At 41.5% G+C, this 22,632-nt stretch overlaps 1 protein-coding gene and 1 pseudogene across 2 annotated transcripts in view; both read left to right on the top strand.

Moving 5' to 3' along the window:
- DNAJC6 (DnaJ heat shock protein family (Hsp40) member C6) overlaps nucleotides 1–22,632 on the top strand; it is a 193,756-nt gene that overhangs the window by 145,687 nt on the left and 25,437 nt on the right. For both annotated transcript variants that reach the window (XM_066268969.1, XM_066268970.1), the window contains exons 5-14: nucleotides 4,720–4,842; nucleotides 6,841–6,974; nucleotides 7,544–7,738; nucleotides 8,993–9,110; nucleotides 9,477–9,556; nucleotides 10,571–10,764; nucleotides 10,872–10,952; nucleotides 14,107–14,532; nucleotides 17,345–17,479; nucleotides 22,535–22,603. In XM_066268969.1, the coding sequence (XP_066125066.1) occupies nucleotides 4,720–4,842; nucleotides 6,841–6,974; nucleotides 7,544–7,738; nucleotides 8,993–9,110; nucleotides 9,477–9,556; nucleotides 10,571–10,764; nucleotides 10,872–10,952; nucleotides 14,107–14,532; nucleotides 17,345–17,479; nucleotides 22,535–22,603 (1,555 nt within the window). The remainder of the gene's footprint in view (nucleotides 1–4,719; nucleotides 4,843–6,840; nucleotides 6,975–7,543; nucleotides 7,739–8,992; nucleotides 9,111–9,476; nucleotides 9,557–10,570; nucleotides 10,765–10,871; nucleotides 10,953–14,106; nucleotides 14,533–17,344; nucleotides 17,480–22,534; nucleotides 22,604–22,632) is intronic.
- On the top strand, nucleotides 4,352–4,465 carry LOC136332605 (U4 spliceosomal RNA; annotated as a pseudogene).

Below are 22,632 nucleotides of genomic sequence, written 5' to 3'. Positions count from 1 at the left end.
ATTTATTCATTTTAGAGAGGAGAGAGACAGACAGAGAGGCAGAGAAGGAGAAAGGGGGAAGAAGCAGGAAGCATCAACTCCCATATGTACCTTGACCAGGCAAGCCCACGGCTTCGAACCGGCGACCTCAGCATTCCAGGTCGACACTTTTATTCACTGCGCCACCACAGGTTAGGCTAATCTTTCCCTCTGCCGCCATGCATCAGTGTAGGGACAGGAAATAATGCGATAGGAAGAAATCCTTGGCCTGGAAGCCAGGAGGCCACAACTCCCCACTCTGTAGCTCTGTAAGCTTTGGTGAATTGAATGTTTTAACTGTGATAAACTATGGCCATTACATGAGCCCCACAAATGTTAGGATGGAATCATAGTAAATATCCATCGGACAATGTGGTATAATAAAAAGCACACAAATTTACTATTTTTATTGAGGTAAAATTTATATAATATACACAAATTTTAAACTTTAGAAGTTACCCTCAGTTCATCCCTCAGCTGTTTCTCTTCCTGGGTAGGTTACTGTACCTCACCTGAGACTCAGTTTTCTCCTATATAAAATCGGGATGACAATAAGAGTACCTAGCTCACAAGTACTCAGAACATTTTCCTGGAGGTTTGCTTAAGAAATAAATTTTGATAGCAGTGTCTGTGTGAGAGTAAGCATTCAGTAAGTAGTAGCCATGGCTAACACTGATAATAATACAATGCCACAACAAATGATAGACTGAAATACCTCTGTCCTCCAGAAATGGCTTCAGATTCTGAAACCCTGGATGCGGCTCTCTACTTTTTGCTTTTATGCTCAGCAGATGGGATGCTTGTGCCGTTTTATCTCATGCTTAGGGTGACAGACAGATGAAAATTGAATGGCATCCAGCCTGGGTTCTGTTTTGGTCTCTTTTCCCACTGGGTGATGTCATGGCAGCCTTGTAATCCATATGGCGCTCTCTGATGCTCTGCGGCTCCAGGAAGTGTTCAAAGGGACTGCAGACAGGCATAGTGAAGTGTCACTTGCCCTAAGTCACTTACGCATGAAAGTATGAACCCCAAAGAGAGAGAAAGAGAGAGAGAGAAAAAATAGCTTGCAGTGACTGGATCCTTTTTAATGTTTTGGGTTTGTTTATGCCTTAATGTTGTTTCCCCTTTAGACAGAGCACATGCTTTTAAAAAAATTCTAATTGTATGTTTGCTTAGTGATGTATAATTATGTATCAAGTAAATATGTAATTATAGAGCACTTTAAATTAATATTATTTACTTGATTGATTTAATTATTCTGGAGCTATTAGCCTATTGTGCTAAGAACAATTTAACCAACTTTTAGCTGAGATTCATAGATACTGACACAGTGTTTGTGTGGGTTATATACAGTTTCTAAAGGTTTAAAAATATTGCCCGGGGAAACAAATTTTCTACACTTTTGCGAAATTGTGATCTAAAAAAGCAACAAAATTGCCCTGGCCAGATAGCTCAGTTGGTTAGATTATTGTCTGGAAGAACAGAGGTTGCTGGTTTGATTCACGGTCAGGGCCCATATAGGAGCAGCTGGATATTCCAGTCTCTCTCTCTCTCTCTCCTTCCTGTCCTCTCTCACTAAAATAAATAAATAAAAACAACAAAATTGATTCACCTGTTTTCTCATCCAAATACTGTACATATAGACAAATCTTATTACAAGAGGAGATTGCCAAATGAGATACATTCTTTCGCTCATTCATTCACTCAGCAAATACCTACTGAGCACCTGCCATTCAGCTAGCACATGCGCACTGGATTTGGGTTGCAAAAATGAGCAAGTTCTGGTTTCCCTTCTCATGGAGCTTCATGTCAAGAAGGGAGACAGACAAAAACAGTTAATCTGAATATAGCTTGACGATAAGCTGGCACTTACCCTGTTTACGTAGTTATGCTACTAAATTCTCACAACAGTCTTGTAATGCTCAGTTTCACTTTATACACAAGAGAATTAAGGCTTGGAGAGGTTAATAACTTGCCCTGGGATAAGGCCAAGGTGAAAGCCTAGCCTCTGGGCTTACTCATGATGCTCTACTGATAAATGCTGTAGTTGATGAAAATGGACAAGGGCCTGGTACAAAGATAAATAACTTGACTATTTCTGCCTGTGGGTGTGTTAAAGAAACTGTCAGAGGCCCTGCCCAGGTTGCTCAGTGGATAGAGCACCCGCCAAGGCCGGGGCTTTGATCCCCATCAGGGCGCGCACAGGAAGCAGTCAGTGAGGGCACAACTAAATGGAACTGTGAGTTGATGCTTCTCTCTCTCTCTCTCTCTCCCCCCCCTTCTCTCTCTTCCTTATCCCCCCACCCTGCCTCTCTGTAAAATCAAAGGAAAAATTAAAAACAAAACAAAACTCAGAGGAGAAACTGTCAGAGATAAGAGAGCACTTGAACTTGGGTTTTGAAGGATGGATAGGGATTTTATCAGGGAAGAAAAAACACTGCAGACAGGAAGTGGCTTGTATAAATGTACGTTTTGTAATTCATCTGATGGCAAAAATTTATCTTTCCAATTATTATTTTTTAGTCAGTATATCATATCAGTGAGGCCTTTATTTGAGGGATAAAAAAATGGGCCAGAAACAGTCCTGAATCATATTGGGTAAAAGGGACAGCGTGCTATGGACTTTATATCAATAAAGGTCCAATACTGGGTGACTGCATTGTTCAGTAGCTATGTCAAGTGTTTTAGCTACTCTGTTCAATAAACTACATCTCTCATTCCCAAAAATGTAGAAAACTGGTAACAAGAAGAGTTCCCTGTCACTACCCTGTAATCATCATGTATAAAAACAGTTACAAATTAACCAAAAAGAATGAGCTTTCTTGGCAGCCCCAGAGAGAAAAGCATCATGTGTTTGCCTTTAGAAGTCAGCTTTACAGAGTCTGCACATTATTTACCATTTGTTTTTTGAGTGGTTATTATCTTGTTACTAGAAAAGAACAAACCAAACAGATTGTGCCTACTTCCCTTGTCCTGCTGTTAAACATTAGGAATTCAAGACATTTGAGTTTTCTTAGGCCAGCGGTAGTAGTGTTGCAGAGCACCTTCTCTGACACCATCCACACAAAACCTGTTCTTGCTCCAGAATTCCCTAAGTCAGCAAATGGCACCTGTTCCCATCCTTTTATCCTGCCATTCATGCTGGGAACCCGGAGTCATCCGTGACTCTTTCTCCCCCATCTCTCTCTCAAGTACATACCTCCACACTCATGCACTGACACCTTGTGATCAGTCAGTCTTATGTGGAGGTATTCTGCTTCCTCTTTATCTCTTAATCCCTCAAGTTTTTCTTGCACCCCATTGCTACTCATCTGAGCCTAAGCCACCACCATCTCCTACTTAGACTCCTCAGCTGCCTCACTGGTCTCCTTGACTACTCTCATCATCCATATCCATTCCCCATACTGGATCTTGAGAATTCTTTGGAAAATGCAGATTTAAGAGTCACTCTTTCTCTTAAATACTTTCCCCAGCTCCTAACAAGGACTTGTATGTATGATCTGACCTCCTTGGGTCTATACTCTTGCCATATAGGGTTTCATTCATTTTTTACATTTTTGGTTTTGTCTGACCTCAGGGCTTTTGCACTGGCAGTTACCTGATACAGTAATATAATAATAGCTACATATTCATCACTTTGTATATGTCAGATACTGAGCTAAGCTGTTGAAATACATTCTTATTAGTACCCACAATCCTGTCGGGTAGGCATGTAGGTATCATTTACCATGTTTTATGAAGAAAGGCTTGTATATAATTTTATTAACTAATGCCACCCCAATAAATTGAGTAAAAAAGTAAAAAGTTTGCAAAGTTTGCCCAAGTCTAAGCTTCTCTTTATTATTTTTTATTTAAATCAGTGAATATCTAATCAGTTGAGGCTGATACCTAGTATTTTGAGGGAAATAATAATCTCAACCAGTATACCGTTGTAGCACAATGATTTATATTCAGAAGCCAAGTTGCAGGGCTCGTATTGACCAGCAGTGTGATTTCAGACAGGACACCCACTGAGACTCAGTCTTCTCATCTACAAAATGGGGATCATATCAATACCTATCTTAAATGATTGCTGTACAGATTGGAGCCAAGCAGAGGTCTTGGAACGTAGTCGGTGCTCTATAATGTGTTAGATGAATAAAAATGCCGAAGGTCGACTCCATGGAGGTGGGTCCCTTCATTAAAAGAGGAAGAAGTAAGTAAGAAGGAACCCTGAACAAGGTTTGGTTCACTCTGCTGCACTTTTTATGTGCAGGAATAGTAAGATAAACCTATAATTAAACATCTAGTCATCAGATCAAAGCATTTTATACTTAACAGAAATTAAATTCGCAGCTTTGTGCAGTGGGTAGTATTATAGCCAATGAAGTATATCTGAGACATAATTATTGCTTAATGAAATAAAATTTTGGTTTACCTCACAGAATTTTTAAAAATTCAAAATGTGGTTTTAAATGGTCTCCTGAATTTAAAATGTATTTTAAAATATGTTTTCATACCCTTACTGAAACACAATTTTTTAATGAAAAGAATTGCTGGATTAAATGGCTCTTCTTTCTGTTTTTGAACCATTCTCAACTGTTCCAGGCTCTGTTAAAAGAGGATAAAGTGTCGCTTCCAGAAGCAGTTGTTCGGGGTAAGACCTGTTGGTGGAGGGGAAGTCGCGAGGGGAATTCACTTCCTTTTGCTGTATTCCCTTAGGTTTCGGAATGCAGCTGGCCCATTAGGCAGGCCCCCAGTCTGCACAACCTCTTCGCTGTGTGTCGGAATATGTATAACTGGCTACTGCAGAATCCCAAAAACGTTTGCGTTGTCCACTGCTTGGTGAGTAACCTCTATTGTTGTTGTCATTGTGGTTGTTTGGTGTAATTTAGCCAAATTCAGGTTGCCCTATGCAGACTGATGAGCAGGTAACATTTAAGTTGAATTATCATTTATTGTGCTCCTACTTAGGTATTAGGTGATCTGAGGGATATGAAATGAGGAATGAGCTTATTATTTTTGCCTTAAAATTTGAGTATAGTGGAAGAGGCAGGTATGTACACGGCCCATATCATCAGGGCCTCTAGAATGTACTAAGTATTTTAAAGAGGTAGAAATAAGCCATGGGTACGCAGGTAAAACTGCCATTGAGCGTCTGACCAAGTGGTGGTGCGATGAATAGAATGTTGACCTGAGATGCTGAGGACCCAGGTTTGGAACCCCGAGGTCGCTGGTTTGAGCTGGGGTTCACCAGCTTGAATGTGGGATCATAGATATAATCCCAAGGTCCCTGGCTTGAAGCCCAAGGTCGCTGGCTTGAGCAAGGGGTCACTGGTTCAGCTGGAGCCAGTATAAGAAAGCAATCAATGAATAACTAAGGTGCTGCTGCAAAAATGCCATTGAGCTTGTCTGAATAAAGTTGCCATTAACACATTGAAATGTTTATTTTTTCTTACATTTTCTTTTTCTTTCTTTTTTTTTTTGGCAGAGAGAGGGACAGGCAGACAGGAAGGGAGAGAAATGAGAAGCATTAATTTTTTGTTGTGGCACCTTAGTTGTTCATTGATTGCTTTCTCATACATGTCTCCACTGGGGGACTCCAGCTGAGCCAGTGACCTTGGGCTTCAAGCCAGCGACCATGTCTATGATTCCATGCTCAAGCCAGCAACCCTGTGGTCAAGCTAGTGAGCACATGCTCAGGCAACTTTGGGGTTTCAAACCTAGGTCCTCTGTGTCCGAGTCTGAAACTGTGCCACTGGTCATTTGCATAACCACTGTGCCACTGCCTAGTCAGGCTCTTACTTTTTTTAAATAATTTTTATTTTTTCAATTACAGTTGACATACAATATTATATTAGTTTTAGGTATACGACATAGTGATTGGAGGTTTATATAACTTACATAGTGATCACCTTGGTAGATCTAGTACCTATCTGATCTCATACATAATTATTACCCCTATGCCCTTGTAAGTAGTCCCATGAAATATTGACTATATTTTCCAGCAATTTCCCATGGGACTGAGACTTTTCTCTGACCACTGACTTTATCGAATCTCTTTCTCTAGTTCTTTTTCTGGAAGCCTCTTATCTGTTGTTTAAAATTCAACTTTCAGTAAGATCTTTTTGTTGGTTTTGAGTGTTTTTACAATATGGACATTCCCACTGTATATCTAAATGCCTTCTGTGGCATTTAAGGCCCTGCATCATTATTAATGAACTGCCGGTTGTCCCACTAGACTATGAGTATCTCACAGGCAAGAACTATGTCTTCTTCACCTTTGTTCCCCAGATATGAAAGATTTGAATGAGTGGTTGGCAACATAAACAAATGAACACACAAGTGGAATCTGAGCATAAATATTGGAAACCTTCATTGCTTCTTTAAACTCTAGGGTATATATATTTTTACTCGGATCTTACTTGATGATTCTTCTCCTTCTTCTTGAGAGTCAGTTGGCTAAGAGGGAAAAAAGCAGAATGTTTTTTTTCTTCTTTTTACTTCTAATACCTTGCATTTCATATCTGGGCAACATATTTGAGGTGGTTGTTTTAAAACTGGAGTCTTGTTCAGAGGAAGTACACCAAATGATGACGTCTCTTAAAATGCAATATCAAATGAGAAAGATTCGTGGGGATTGTGTATTAGTTAGGGTTCCTCAGCGAAACAGAACCAATAGGATGTATATTATTAATGGTAAAAAGAGAGACAGAGGGAATAAAAAGTCCAACCACAATCAGTACAGAGCAGTGAACTTCTCTGTGAGGGCTCTTTTAATGGTAAGTACAGCCGTTCTTAGTGGTGAGTGTTCATGACCAGTTGATGTGATTTCTTTGGCAGGATGGACGGGCAGCATCGTCTATTCTGGTTGGTGCTATGTTCATTTTCTGTAATCTCTACTCTACCCCTGGCCCGGCAGTTCGATTGTTATATGCAAAACGACCAGGAATTGGACTTTCACCGTCTCACAGGAGGTAAAGTAAGCTTGATGCAGGGTAGATGTGACCATGATCAAATTGGTATCAAGTCCTTAAAAAAACAACTTCTTTTTAGATAATTGGCTTATCTTCTCTTTAGTCAGTTTTTTCCTTTCTCTTATTTAAATGACATATCCTTACTTTTTTTTTTTTGATTAAAAGTGCTTCTGACGATAAAATTTTAAAAGGTTTCCAGTGCCAGCCTTAAATTGATAAATTTAATTTGCTAGCTCAAAGAGGATTAGATGTTCAAATATTAAGCTAGTCTAAAGCTCCGCATAAGCGTTTTCATTTAATAAATACCCCTTTATCACTTTTGGCCTTTTGGCTAAGATCAAGTAAATAAATCCCCACTTATCAGTTCTTTGGGGGAAGTATAGCCGAGTCACTAGGTTAAAGCTATCCTCAATTATTGGTTCCATTCTCCTGTGCTAATTTGTGTTAATGACATTAACATAGTAATTTTGTATTGTTAGCAATTCACACAAACACACATCATAGCAGAGACCTGTGGCTCCTTCCTTCTGGTGTGGTGGGCGCCCCAGAATAGCAGTCTTCTGTTTCAGGTACTTGGGCTACATGTGTGACCTCCTGGCGGACAAGCCCTACCGTCCTCACTTCAAGCCTCTCACAATTAAAGCGATCACTGTCAGTCCAGTCCCCTTTTTTAACAAGCAGAGAAACGGATGTCGCCCTTACTGTGATGTGCTTATTGGAGAAACCAAAATCTACACAACCTGGGCAGATTTCGAACGAATGAAGTAAGTCATGATACTTCACTTCTTGTGAACTACTCAATTCTTCTGTATATTGGATCATGTTCTGCTTATGAGGACTGTGTCATTCTGAAATGACTGATATAAAAAAATGTTTGTTATAGTTGGTAACCATGGAAAAGAACAACTAAATCAAGGCATGTCATAGCCCCCCCTTTCAAATGGTGACACAAGCTAAGGGGCAGGCGTGAGCTGTAACATGGGCTAAGACACTGGTGTGGGATGGAGGACCTGGATGTTTTAAAAAGGGATGACCTTGCCTGACTAGGCGGTGGCGCAGTGGATAGAGTGTCGGACTGGGATGCGGAGGACCCAGGTTCAAGACCCTGAGGTCGCCAGCTTGAGTGCGGACTCATCTGGTTTGAGCAAAGCTCACCAGCTTGGACCCAAGGTCGCTGACTCGAGCAAGGGGTCACTCAGTCTGCTGAAGGCCCGAGGTCAAGGCACATATGAGAAAGCAATCAATGAACAACTAAGGAGCCGCAATGAAAAACTGATGATTGATGCTTCTCATCTCTCCATTCCTGTCTGTCTGACCCTGTCTATCCCTCTCTCTGACTCTCTGAATCTGTAATAAAAAAAAATTATAAAAAAATAAAAAATAAATAAAAAGGGATGACCTTGATGGGATTTGGTGAGCATGTTGGAAGAGTCAGGGATGAATGCAGTTTCTAAGTGAATAACTAGGTAGATGGTGGTGTAATGAAAGACATTATTGATCTAGAAGAAAGAGCAGCTGCCTGTGGGAGGTTGTAGGAGGTGGGGAGAGCAGGGAGTGGATGGTAACATGAAATGAAAGTGGTTTGGAGCACACTGAGTTTGAAGGATACTGTAGTACCCAAGACCCGCACAGAGCACTTCATTGCTCTGTACTGATCGCAGTGGGACTCTTGGTTCCCTCTCTGTTTTTACGTTAATTTAAAGTTTGAGAAAGGCAGCTACATCAGGGCTGCATATATTTGAAAGAAATGAGACCTGCGACTAGAGATGGGCGATTATTTACCTAGAAGTCTGAACGGGATGGGGAGAGAGGCCGTGGCACCAGACCAACGCCATCCCTTGGCAGAACCCGTCGGCATCCAGCTGGCACGGGCTGTGCTTCTACTTTGCTCTAGACAGGAAATGGTTCCTGGGTCCAGGCCTGGGCAGACAGGTCCCCTGGCCAGAGCCACAGAGGACTGCCTAGTGATTATACCAAACTGGGTTCTCTTTCATGTATGTGTTTGTCTCTTTTTAAAGAGAATACCGTGTCCAGGATGGGAAAATCTTCATTCCCTTGAGCATCACCGTGCAAGGAGATGTGGTGGTTTCCATGTATCACCTGAGATCGACCATCGGGAGCCGGCTACAGGCCAAGGTAGGTTTCAGGAAGAATTGGGCTTAGGGTTTTAGAATCAGAGGGAGCCTTTAAGATTGCATACATCCATCTCCCGCACTTGTCAGGGGAGGGAACTGAGACCAGAGCGGTTAGGACTTGCCCCAGGTGACTTTGCTAGAAGGCAGCAACCCTGGAACTTCCAGCAAACCTTGCTCTCTAGAGGCTTCTGCCTTTTGTGCCAGGAAGCTAGGCCAGTTCCAAGTGGGGAGGCCACTTAATATGCATAGTAAACGGAGGTTGAGACTTAGAAGCAGTTGGAGGTACATGGGTCCCCAGAATATAATCTTCTGATCTGAGTCCCTTTTCACTGATTGATTGTAATGTGCTTCTCTCGTGTATTTTTAGGTGACCTGCACTCAGATATTCCAGCTTCAGTTTCATACTGGGTTTATACCACTGGAAACAACAGTGTTAAAGTTCACCAAGTGAGTGCCGCTTGGGCGGAAACCCTTTTCAATCCAAACAGCGGTGAAGTGCTGGGAGCCGGCGCTCAGGGCTCCTCGGTGCTGTGCGGCAGCAGCCCTGAGTCTGCGCAGAACTGTTGAGCGTAGCTTAGCAGTGCAGCGAGGCTGGAGTTTTGATTTGTCTTGAAAACACAAGTGGTTCAAAGGGCTTCAAATAGAAAGGCATAAAATTCCAACTGAAGGAATAAGAAAGAACAAAGTGTCAACGCCCTGACCCTTTGTGTCTGTATATCCATTTGTATTTTTCAACAGGGATGGCGATTTCATCAGTAATATGATATGAGCATTGGTCCTTCAGCATGGATTCCAGGCCATAGTATTGAAGCAGGGTTCTGGGAAACCCCTTGCATCAGATATTAACCCTTAGTTGCTGTATTATAGTGTGATCTAGAGCAGAGGTTTTTAACCACTGGTCCACAGACTGGTGCTGGTCTGCCAGAAATTATGTGCCGGACCAGACCAGCATGAAATGTGTGTAATCTTCATATAGCATCAAGGTGGTTAACTCTTTTATGGACCGGCACAAAATTTCTGGCAGACCAGCAATTGAAAACCACTGGTCTAGAGATCTCAGGGGAGCGGCTGAAGATAGGGTGAACAGATGGGAATTGCTGGGTCAGGGTAGAGGTTGACATTCAAGAGCTCAGGGTGGTAGCCCTGGGTCTGTGTCACTATTTTAATAACTGATTTGGCCATGGTGGTGTATATTGACTGCATGTATGACCCCTGTTTTCTAGAATGCTTTTATATGTAGTAGTATCCAGATGCTTTGGGTAGGCATTATTCTCTTCTTTTCTCTAGAGGAGGAAACTGAGGTTCAGACCAGTAAAGTAACGTGTCTGGTTAATGATCGTTTTTTCCCTGGAAATGAGTCTCAGAGTTACCCTAGGAGTCAACCTTTAGTGGTTTCTGTGGTGAGCTTCACACTGGTTCCATTGTTTTTCACTCAGCTTACTCTTTTACTTTCCTCTTTAGGCCTGAGTTGGATGCATGTGATGTACCAGAAAAGTATCCTCAGCTATTTCAGGTGACTCTGGATGTGGAAATCCAGCCCCATGACAAAGTGGTAGACTTAACCCCACCATGGGAACATTACTGCACAAAAGATGTCAATCCCAGCATCCTCTTCTCTTCTCACCAGGAGCATCAAGATACTCTGGTCTTAGGAGGTATGGGTCACTGATGGTTTTATCTGCAGCACGAAGCCTCTGTGTTATTTCTCATGTTGACTTGTCTCCCATGTGTCCTTGACACTGCATGGCCTTTTATCTTGCAGGACAGGCTCCAATAGATATCCCTCCAGACAACCCCAGGCACTTTGGGCATGGCGGCTTCTTTTCCACTCTCTGTTGGCAAGGTACTTCCAAGCATTTCTTTAAGTTACATGATTGAGTGATTAGGTCACATGGTTCCTTCATAAAGATATTTAGTTCTCAGAGCCGCCTAAAGTAAAGCAGCACTTAGAAGTCAATCCACCTTCCTCTTTCTTTGACACCCTCTTGGCTCATGCCTTTTTCAAATCAGGCAGCTTTCCTACTTTCAAGTCCACAATCAAAAGACTATTTTGAGCTGAATGCTACCTTTTCTCTGTATGCAATATTTTGGATCACGTTTTTACCGGGTTTTCAAATAAGCATGATATTTTTTTACGGTCTCCCTTTATGCTGCTGACAGACACACAAATTAACTCTCTCTCCCATCCTCAGCTAAATATTCTAAAAACATAAAATCTGGGATTCCCCAAGGGGACCCTATCCATTAGCAGGGCAGAGCTGGGCTTCCTCTGGTGTAGGGAATGCAAACATCTTGCCCATACACTGTGCTTTAACAACCATGGCAGAAGTTGGGCTTCATCAGAGTATCTTTTTCTGCTGAACCTGGAGAAGTGTCAGAATCTTTTTAACAATACTTCAAATTGTAGCCATCAGTAGACTGGCATTGGCATTCTAATCAGAACCCATCTGCCATCCTGTTACTGGGTGAGGTCCTTGGGTTCCCCAAGATGGAAATCAAAAGGAACCACCCAAGATATTTCCAGACAATTTTTACTGGACTCATGTCAGGTGTGCGGCAGACAGCACATGTGAGGACAGGGTTCCCGACTGGCTCCCTGAGTGGCTTTGTTGGGTTGTTTTTAATAGGTTCTGGAAAAAGTGGGCATGTGTAAAAGTTGGGCAAGCCATGGATGTTTTCTGTTGGGACAGGATCACTTCCTTATTCCCTTGAGTTGCTTAGCAGTGATCTCTGTACCTGCTTCATGAGGGCCAGATGGCGGTGTTGCTCACTACTGCCACCCAAGGAAGGTTGTATAGTGGTCAAACCTTGATCGACTGCGCATGTGGAAGAGTGGTTTCCACATCAGCAAGGAAGTGGAGGGCTGGTTGTGGTTATCTTATCTGGTGGACCTTCTGGCTCTCTGGCATTCCTTCGGCCCCAAGCCCAAGTCTCTGTACTGTCTCAATCCTTGCTTTAGGGTTTGCTAAACTTAACTGTAAGATTCAATGTAAAATTAAATAGTAAGAACTTCCTTTATGAAATGGGTAGGAAACTGACTTTGGCAATGGTCTGCTTACGATTTTCTTAATGGAATTAAGTAAAATTGGAATTGTAGTTTTCACACCTTCCTTACTTGTGTGAACATAAGACAGTATTCCCATTGCCTGCATAGAATTTTCTGTGTTTGTTGAAAAAAATTATTCATAGAATTTCTTTGAGTTGAAAGGCTTACATTCAGAAATAAGACCAGTAACCACCACCACCACCACCACCACCACCACAACAACAACAGCAAAAATGGAAAACTTGAGAAGCCTAGATATCGGGTAGATGTCCCAGCTCCCTCTTGGTTTCCCCCTAATCTTATCTTTCTCACATAAGGACTACCAATTAAACTTTATGTTTACCTCTTTACTGCAATTTTAGTAAGTAATTTAGAAGTCATTCCTCTTAGGCTCTGACATAGGTTTTAGCACAAAAGCACAATTCCTTACCCTCACTTTGCAGAGCCTGATATGTTTAGGAATGCAGAAAATTTTGGATTTTTCGGAAGGCGGAATGGTATACACACTGCACATGACTTAGCATTCCCAGTGGCATCTCCGACTGCACCTGTACGCAAACACATGGACATTTCTGCAGTAAAACCTATAAGTAATAACCCTGAGTGAAATAAATGAAGATTATAAATACTTTCACATCACCTCTCGTCAGATTTTTTCTCCCAACTTAGTTTACACCACACTTGGTAAAACCTTTCCCTTTTCACAGCTTTTTGCATTTCGGAATTGGGGATGAGGGATGTGGATCTGAACTTAATTTGGGATGTGGCATTAAATAATATGGTTCCATAGGAGAGGCTGTCTCAAGGAGGCCTAGAAAGTCACTCACCAGCATCTCCTGTCCTTCACCAGAAGAGGCTTGTTCCGGCTGCCTGTTTTATGCTGAAAGTATCTCCTTTCCAGCTGGTGTAAGGACCACCCTCAGCAGAGCCATTCCCTCTACTTACTTACTAGGTGCATGGTTCACTTCTGCTCCAGACTGTGGGCAGAGGGCCTTGCTTTCGGCTACAGGCCGCATGGAAAGGTGAGAGACAGGGAGAGCAGTCAGCAAGAGAGTCAGAGAGTAGTGGTTTATTTTCAGAGCACCTAGCATAGTGCCTGGAAGAGAATGATAACCATAATAATAAGTAGTAGTAGTAAGAAAGGATATCAACATTGAAGTGTTATTTACTCTTGATCTGAGCATGTCATATATATCATCTTCTGTAGTTCTCACAGTGGCCATGTGAGTTAGGTGGCATTTATTACTCCCATTTTGCTGAGGAGGAAGCTAAGGCCCTGACAAGTAAGGTAACTTTCTCAGTGTCACAGAGACAGCAGGTAGTAGAGCTGCTACCAGACCCAGGTTACCTGGCTGCAGAGTTTCTGCTCTTCAGCCCATACTAGACTGACTCTCAGATGTTCAACAAATGGCAATTGAATATAATGTGAAATACATCAAGTGTTCCATTGAAAAAGGTCTGAAAGCATTATATGCTCAGGGGCTGCTTTGTCTCTCTTTCTCGATAATATCTGTATTATATATGATATCTGTATAATATCTGTATTATAGATATATACTGTATATGTATATTATATATACATTGTGTATATATTATACAATTTATGTATACATTGTTATATATATTATAAATATATTTATATATATATTATATATATATATATAAAATATCTAAAATAATAACAACAGCAGCCCTGGCCAGTTAGCTTGGTTGGTTAGAGTGTTGTTCTGAAATGACAAAGTTGCGGGTTCAATTCCCAGTCAGGGCACACACAGGAAGCAACCTATGAGCGCACAACAAAGTGGAACAACAAATGGATGCTTCCCTTCCTCCTTCCCTCTCTCTCCCTTCTTTCTGTCTCTCTAAAAATCAATCAATAATAATAATAAAACAACAACAACAATGTTGTAGTCAATAGGTAACCATTTATTGGCATGGTGGTATTTCTTAGATCAGAAATCAGAGAAATCATTCTCTGAGGAGGACCACGCGGCCCTAGTGCATCAAGAAAGTGAGCAATCGGACGATGAACTTCTGACCCTTTCCAGTCCACATGGCAATGCCAACAGCGACAAACATCATGGGACCAAAAAGCCCACCAAAAAGCAGCAGGAGCCTCCAGCCCCTGAGGATGTGGACCTTCTGGGCTTAGAAGGGTCTACAGTGACCAAGAACTTCTCCCCACCAGTGGCTCCTCCCACCAATTCTGAACTACTCAGTGACCTGTTTGGGGGTGCAGGTGCTGCCGGCCCCGCCCAGGCCGGACAGTCCGGAGTGGAAGATGTGTTTCATCCAAGTGGACCTGCATCTACCCAGTCCACACCACGCCGGTCTGCCGCCTCCACCTCTGCGTCTCCAACCCTAAGGATGGCAGAAGGTAGTTTTTTCCATGTTGTACTGTACTTCTCAGGTTGGAAGGGTAACGTTTGGGCCAAGCAGGTAGAATTGAGCCTTCCCAAAAAGCTGGACTTTTCTGGTCTCCCTGAAAGCCCCCTAGAAGTCTACATCTTTATTTAAATAGGAAACACAAGAGAAAATAGAAAGTGGGACAGGGTAACAGTGAATATTTGAGCTTCTCACCCTTACTTTAATTTTTTTTCAGGGCTTTAGTACCTGAGCTTGAAGATGTAGGTTGATAAAAGATTATTAATAAAGACAGCTGATATTTGTGGGATATTTACTATTTGCCAAACATGGAATTTAACACTAAGTGTTCTTATAAAAACCCGGTGAATAGTTGCTATTATACACACTTCATAGTTGAGGAAACTGAGGCTTAGAGTCAAATTATAGCATACCATCTATACAGTTAGTAACTGATGGGGCCAGGGTCCCAAACTAGGCTCTTTGTCTCTAGAGCTTTCCCTTAGTTTTTCCTGTAGTGCCTTCCTGGAATTGTAGTTTCCTGAATCCTCTTTGGCTGTGCAGAGAAGTACTGGGTTACTTCAGGGCCTATTTAAGGGACTCAGGCCAGCAGTGCAGCTGACTGTCAAGCTGTTGGTGCCGGGTAAGGAGGTGGAGCCTCATGTGGCTCAGCTTCCTCTAGCTCATTGCCACAGACTCAACCCTTCCTGTGACTGGCCATCCACAATTCTTTTACATTTTCAAGACAGTGTAGCTCAGTAAGCAGAGGTCCATTATAGCTTCTAAGAACCAGTTGCCCCTTGTTACCCAGAAAACATCACATTAGGAAGAGTCAAGAGAAGTGTCTCACCATTCCAGGCGTATGGTGACCTGTAGGAACCCTCTTTCCCAAGCTTATATTCTTCACTTCTCAAAAGGCCCCAGGAAGGTGTTGATTCATGGTAGTTCAGCCTGAGGCATTCTTTTTAAGAGTTGTCCTCAGAATCATAGGAAGTAGGTGCTGGAGCTCAAGCTCCTACATGTGATTGGTGGAGCCAGGATGTGAGGTGCCCTGAATCCCAGGATATTTCCTCTCTACTTCCTTCCATCCAGTTCTTACCAAAGTGAATAAAAGCTCTACCAGGAAATAAAAAAATCCCTGAGACCCAAGATAGCATAGTACTCAGTGGTCACTTAAGATTGTGCATCTTGTGTGACTTTCGACGATTTAATTTCCATATTCTGTGCAGATAGTTCTGTTCCAGTGTCAGAACTAGAAGGGCCCTGTCTGAGATTCCAGGCAATGAAATTGATGTCTTGATATATTAATTAACTTTTCCAAGGACACATAGCTGACTGGTCGCAAACCCAGATCTAGAACTCAAGTATTCTGTCCCCTACGAGGAATTGGAAAGCACACAGTCCAGATTTAAAGGCCTGGGTTTGAATCCCAGGACCAACACTTAACTATCTGGGTCAGCTTATTAATAAAACCTTAGTCTTCTTGGTTGTAAAAGGGGGATAATACTTACCTATCAGTTATAAAGACTAAATGTTGAACTCTTGCGGTGTTGAAGTTCACTTCTAGTTAGTAGAGAATGCCTCTTATTTAACATAAGTTGATATTAAAAGTGTACCAAGTGCCCTTGCTGGATAGCTTGGTTGGTTAGAGTACCATCTGGAAGATTAGAGATGGCCGGTTCGATTCCCGGTCAGGTTACGTACAGGAATGTTCCTGTTTCTCTCTCTCTCTCTCTCTCTTCTCTCTCTCTCTCTCTCTCTCTCTCTCTCTCTCTGTCTTCTCTCACTGAAATAAATAAAAATTTTTTTAAAAGTGTACCAAGTAGTAGAAGATTTTAGCATCTTCCACTAGTTAGCATCAAACTGAGATATAGAGGAATTAACCCAGTGTCCCTGTATAGTTATTGTATAAATTCCAGTGTTCTCATTCTATAGAAGGGACAAAGTTTTGTGAGCATTATGTGATAAGGGAAATACATTGTGTAGCAGAATGCCTGACAGATACTTGATTTACTGCTGCTACACAAGGCTAGTTCACTGCATACAGATCATAGGAGAGCACTGTGGCAAAGAAGTCATACCTGAACACATTAAACCATAAATCCTACCTGGGCTTTGAGAGGGGATTTATTCATTAACTTGTGTGATTCTAATTGTTTATTCCCAAATAGGTCAGTTCCATTCCAGTAAGCAATCAACTCATTAGTTTGATACTTAACAGAGTAGAAAGTGACATCTCTCTGAGGAGCTAAAGGGAATTTTGTTCCTTGCCCAATAATGAGATATTAAAGGGCAGTTACATATGTGCACTCCTGCGTGGTTTTCTTCACATTCATTTCACACCTTGAGAAATGTGAAATGCCTTTGGGAAATTCCTGGAATTTGGAGTCAGAAGACTTGAGCATGAATTTCAGCCCTGCTATTTACTTGCTATTGGGTAAGCAACTTGGCTTTCTAAACCTCAGTGTCATTGTCTATAGAATGAAAATAATACCACTTCTATCTGAAAGGAGACAGAAGTATTGAGGATCAACTGAGGTATTCTTTATGAAAGGCAATGTAAACCCTAAGAAATGATATAATATTAGTGTTGTTGCATTGTTGCTGGAAACCTCGGCTGGCTTACTTGTTCTGGTCTTCTTAGTTCCTTCAAAAAGTTGGGTTAGCCTTGGGGAAATTTAAGGATATGAACAGCCCAGGAGGCAGGGATCATCCTAATTTTTCAAATATTTGGCCTAGGGCCTGTCAATAGTGACAACTCTTCAATATTCATTGAATGAATGAACTCATAAGACGAAGAAACACATTTTTCTTTTTTTTTATAGGTGCCACTTTTGACCCATTTGGAGCACCTTCTAAACCATTAGGTCAAGATTTGCTGGGTTCTTTTCTGAATACATCCAGTGCTTCTAGTGACCCCTTCCTTCAGCCGACAAGAAGTCCTTCACCTACAATGCACGGTAAGAAGTATTATATATTGTGTTCAGTGGGACATATATAGATTTCCACAAGATATCAGTAGTACTCAGATTTAAAAGCATTCTGGCCCTAGCCAGTTGGCTCAGCAGTAGAGCATTGGCCTGGCGTGTGGATGTCCTGGGTTCAATTCCCAGTCAGGGCACACAGGAGAAGTGCCCATCTGCTTCTCCACCCCTTTGTCTCTTGCTTCTCTCTCTCTCTCCCTCTTTCTCCTTCTCTCCTCCTGCAGCCATGGCTCAATTGGAGCTAGTTGGCCCTGGGCACTGAGGATGGCTCCATGACCTCCACCTCAGGTGCTAAAAAATAGCTCTGGTTGCAATGGAGCAAGGGTCCCAGATGGGCAGAGCATCGCTCCCTAGTGGGCTTGCCAGTGGATCCCGGCCAGGGTACATGCAGGAGTCTGTCTCTGCCTCCCCTCCTCTAACTTAAATTTTTTTAAAAAAGCATCCTGTAGGTGTTTAAGGTGGGGTGAGGGAGTAGCTACATAATGCATCTCTCTCTTTTGGAAATTAACAATGCATATTAACAGATGCTGGATGCCTTACTATAAGCAAGTCTGTTTAACTTTGTTTTACTCAACTTTTCTAAAACTTATTTGACCATGGAATTCTTTTTTTGCATTAGAGCTACATGCACAGAATTATGACACCATTGATTGTAGGATGTTTATTTTGTGTACTGATTAGGAGAAAAATACTTATGCTGTTACTTTTAGTTGATTAGAAGATGCATCCTAGTTGGAGAAATCTTTGAAATGTGAAAAAATATAAGTCAAGTTAATAAAATGTGATTATGAGCATTCTACAAAATTAGTATTCTACAAGACAAAGTTTAGAATACAACGCCCTGATGAATTAGAGCTATTCTGTCTAATATGAAGTAGCCATTGAGCACTAGATATATGGTTAGTTTATTTGAAACGTCTCTAAGTATAAAAATAACATCCCAAATTTCAAAACTCAGTATGAAATAAGAATGTAAAGTATCTCATTAGGCCCTGAGCAGGTAGCTCAATTGGTTAGAGCATCATCCTAGTATGCCAAGGTTGTGGGTTTGATCCCAGTCAGGGGACATACAAAAATCAACCATGAATACATAAATAAGTAGAACAACAAGTTGTTGTTTCTTTCTCTCTGTCTCTCTCCCCTTCTTTTCTGTCTAAAAATTAATCAATACAAAAATATATCTCATTGGATTTTTATATTGATTTGTTTTTAATATTTTTAATATATTGAGTTAAATAAAATATATTCCTAAAATTAATTTCACAAATATCTTTTTACCTTTTCTTTTTTTGTTTTTGTTTTTGTTTTTCTTTTCTTTTATTTATTTTTTACAGAGACAGAGAGTGAGTCAGAGAGAGGGATAGACAGGGACAGACAGACAGGAACAGAGAGAGATGAGAAGCATCAATCATTAGTTTTTCACTTCGCGTTGCAACACCTTAGTTGTTCATTGATTGCTTTCTCATATGTGCCTTGACCGTGGGCCTTCAGCAGACCGAGTAACCCCTTGCTGGAGCCAGCGACCCTGGGTTCAAGCTGGTGGATTTTTGATCAAACCAGATGAGCCCGCGCTCAAGCTGGCGACCTTGGGGTCTCGAACCTGGGTCCTCTGCATCCCAGTCCGACGCTCTATCCACTGCACCACCACCTGGTCAGGTTCTTTTTACCTTTTCTTATGTGACAGCTAGAAAAATTTAAATTACATATGTGGCCCACATTATATTTTTATGTTAAGAAACCTAGGCTGTATGGAAAGAATAGTGATCACATCAGTTTGTAAGTGTATCACTTAGGAGCTCTTTAGTGAATGACAAATTGCTTTGAGCAAGAGCATTGTATCTGGTTCATGGTGTTGAAGGCTTCCTGAGCTTGTCTGGAGAATGCGGTCCAATCTTCATTTGACTTCATGGAAGTTATGCAAATGCAAAAGGAAGATGAGTTATGCAACACTGGTCAAACTTGGCTAAAAATAGAAATCAGTCTTGGAATCAACCTTTATGGTTGATTTCCAATTGGTCTTAAATCTCCAACTATTTGAGGTGGCTCCACAGGACAGCATATAAGAAATGCACCTCTCACCCTTGAGTAGTGCCCACCTAAGAAAATCTGATTGGAAGTAGGTTTCCCTGGGGAGTTTTAAGATGCAGGGATAGAGGTTAAAGCTGTTGTTCTGCTCACTTACTCTAAGTAAGTGTGTGTAAGTCAAGTCATTGCTCTGTTCAAACTAGCTCCTTATGTCACTCAGCATGGGAGCCAGAGTCCTCAGAATGGCCTGCACAGGCCCTCTGTACTCTGGCACCCCAGGGACTTCATGTCCGATCCTCTCCCTCTTGATCTCCCTGTTCCAGTCACACTGGCCTACTTGTTGTTGCACAGGCTGACCCCTCTCCCCCAGGCGTCTCATGGCTAACTGCTTCAGCTCTTCTGATCTTGGCTCAACGGTTCCCTTCCCAATGGGGTCTACTCTGACTGCTCCATTTCATACCACAGCTCACCTCCCTGCTCCTACTCTACACTTTCCTTTCCATGGTACTTATCAACTTCGGTACATTTTAATACTTTACTTACGTGTTATGTTTATATTTTCTTGTCTATCTTTCCCACCAAGGCAGGGATTTTTGTTTGTTTTGTTCATTAATGCTTCTCTGGTGCTTAGATTAATTACTGGCACATAGTAGGTATTTAACTTTCTCTCTAATATGTAAATATAAAATAAGTTAACTTAATTTTTTCCTACCTATGCCGGTTTGATGCATAATGATAGAATCAGTAAGGTTATATACTTTCCTGATTTTAATACTTTGACTTTATTGTTTTCATGAAAGCACTACCTTTTATGTCGCATGGGTGTGGATGTTCATGCTTTAGCATGGCAGCTCTGGATCTGGTTCTCTGTTTCTCGTGAGCCAGTTGGAACAGGGTTGTTATTCAGTATAGCCCAGTTAGCATCTCTTTGTTTTGTAGCCACACTTCTCATTTTGGTTTGTGTCTTGCCAGTGAGTGAAAAGTATTTTCCACTATCCTTGATTGGAAGCCAATAAGCATTTCCTCTGTTAGTGGATGAGTTGCATATTCCTCATATGGGATAACATATATGTGAGACTCAGGTGTCAGACTGGGAAGTCAGAATTGCTCATCTCCAGAATTTCCTACCTCAGCAAATGGTACCCGTTCCCATTCTTTTATCCCGCCATTCAAGCTGGAAACCTGGAGTCATTTTCCTCAGGGTTCCACCAGGTATCACCAATCTCTCCTGAAAATCAAGAAATATTACCTTAGAGTTCTACAAATATTTATTGAACATCTACTCTAAGCACTTGAGGACTAGTGTTATAAGAAAAAAATTTAAAAAATATCTGTAATAAAAGGCAATATAGAGGATAAAGGTATTAGGTAATTACCTTTTAATTTGTATATTCCCATCTCCAACAGATTTTAACTTTACTGAGGATAGGCCATGTGTCTTTTCATTCTCTGTTCCCTGGCATGGTGCTTTGCATATGGTAGGTGGTCATAAAGATTTGTGGGTTTGAATAGCAAAGGTTGAAGTTCTGACAACTAGTTCTACACCCTTGTTGGATATAAGGCAAAGATCAAAGTATAAAGGAAGTCAGACAGCAAATGTTAGCACCTCAGTTTTCAGAGACTACTGTGGAATGAGAATAGAAAGGAACGAATTGTTATTGCTGATATGGCATGTTCTTTTTAACTTAATGATGGGAAGGTATAAGATCTTTGTATTAAACAAACCAAACAAGTAAGTATAAGGCTTGGTAATGCTAATCTTGGTGATTTGATGATTCTTTTGGTGCTGATGGTGGTGAGTATGTGTATGTTTTAAATTCCACCTGCAATGTTTCGTATTTGTTTTACTCACTGATTTTATGAACAAAGCTTAAAGGTGCCTCAAAAAGAAATTCTTTCTTATGACATCCTGTTTAATATTTGGACTTTTTTGATTCAGAAAAACAGCATTTTTAAATTCTACGTTTGGAATTTTGAGAGGGGCTAGAGGATATATTTTGAAGCTGTAAGGAGTTTGTTTTACGTGACAATAGATACACCCCTGACACAAGCATAGTCAGTGCTCAATACATGTTCTGGTGGACTCATCATTCTCCATTTATGTCACAGCAGAGAAGAAAACAAAATATCAGTTCTAAGTTTATCTTGCTTCTCGAACACTTGTTAATGCCAACCTAAAGTGAATTGGGTTTTTTTTTCATCTTTTCATTCTTTTTTTCCTTCTTTTCCAAGAGAGAGGGAGGGAGATAGAGAGACAGACTCCCACATGCACCCTGATTGGGATCCACCTAGCAACCCCATCTGGTGCCAATGCTCTTCCCATCTCAGGCCATGCTCACAACTAAGCTATTTTTAGCACCTGAGGCAGAGGCTCCACAGAGCCATCCTCAGCACCCAGGCTGATGTGCTTGAACCAATCGAGCTGTGACTGCTGGAGGGGAAGAGAGAGAGAAAGAAAGATAGAGAGGGAGAATGTGGAGGGAGAGAGGTATAGCAGCAGATGGTTGCTTCTCCTGTGTGCCCTAACTAGGAATCAAACCCAGGACATTGAACCCACCTGCCAGGCCAATGCTCTGCCACTGAGCCAACTGGCCAGGGCCTTTTCATCTTATTGCCCATTGACTTTCAGGTAAGTATAGAAGTGGACACATACTGGTGAATAAAGTATTTCCTGCCTTCAAGGAACTCACACTCTAGTGGAGACAGACATATGCACAGGTATATTTTAAAGTATGTAGAAATGGAGGTAAAGCATAGGCTAGCCAAAGAAGAAACAAACAATATATGGCCTTTACTGACCCTTATGTAAGTAACCGTACGGCAAGGCACAAATTATCAAGTGCTGCAAAATGTGGTGAGAGCTCAGAGGAAGGATGAATCCCTTGGGGCCTTGGAAGGCTGTGCAGATGTATATCATGGAAGGTATAGCATTTTCCTGTGTGAACTTAGAAAAGTGGGTTCTGAGCTATCTTGTTTTGATACTTTTTTCTCTCTCCTAACTTTTAGCTTCAAGTACACCTGCTGTGAACATTCAGCCAGATGTTTCAGGAGGTTGGGATTGGCATACTAAATCAGGTAAAGGCCAGCAGGCCATTTCGTTATGC

This window comes from Saccopteryx bilineata, chromosome 3, assembly GCF_036850765.1.
Source record: "Saccopteryx bilineata isolate mSacBil1 chromosome 3, mSacBil1_pri_phased_curated, whole genome shotgun sequence".
NCBI lineage: Eukaryota > Metazoa > Chordata > Mammalia > Chiroptera > Emballonuridae > Saccopteryx > Saccopteryx bilineata.
This window is presented reverse-complemented; position numbering and strand designations above follow the sequence as displayed.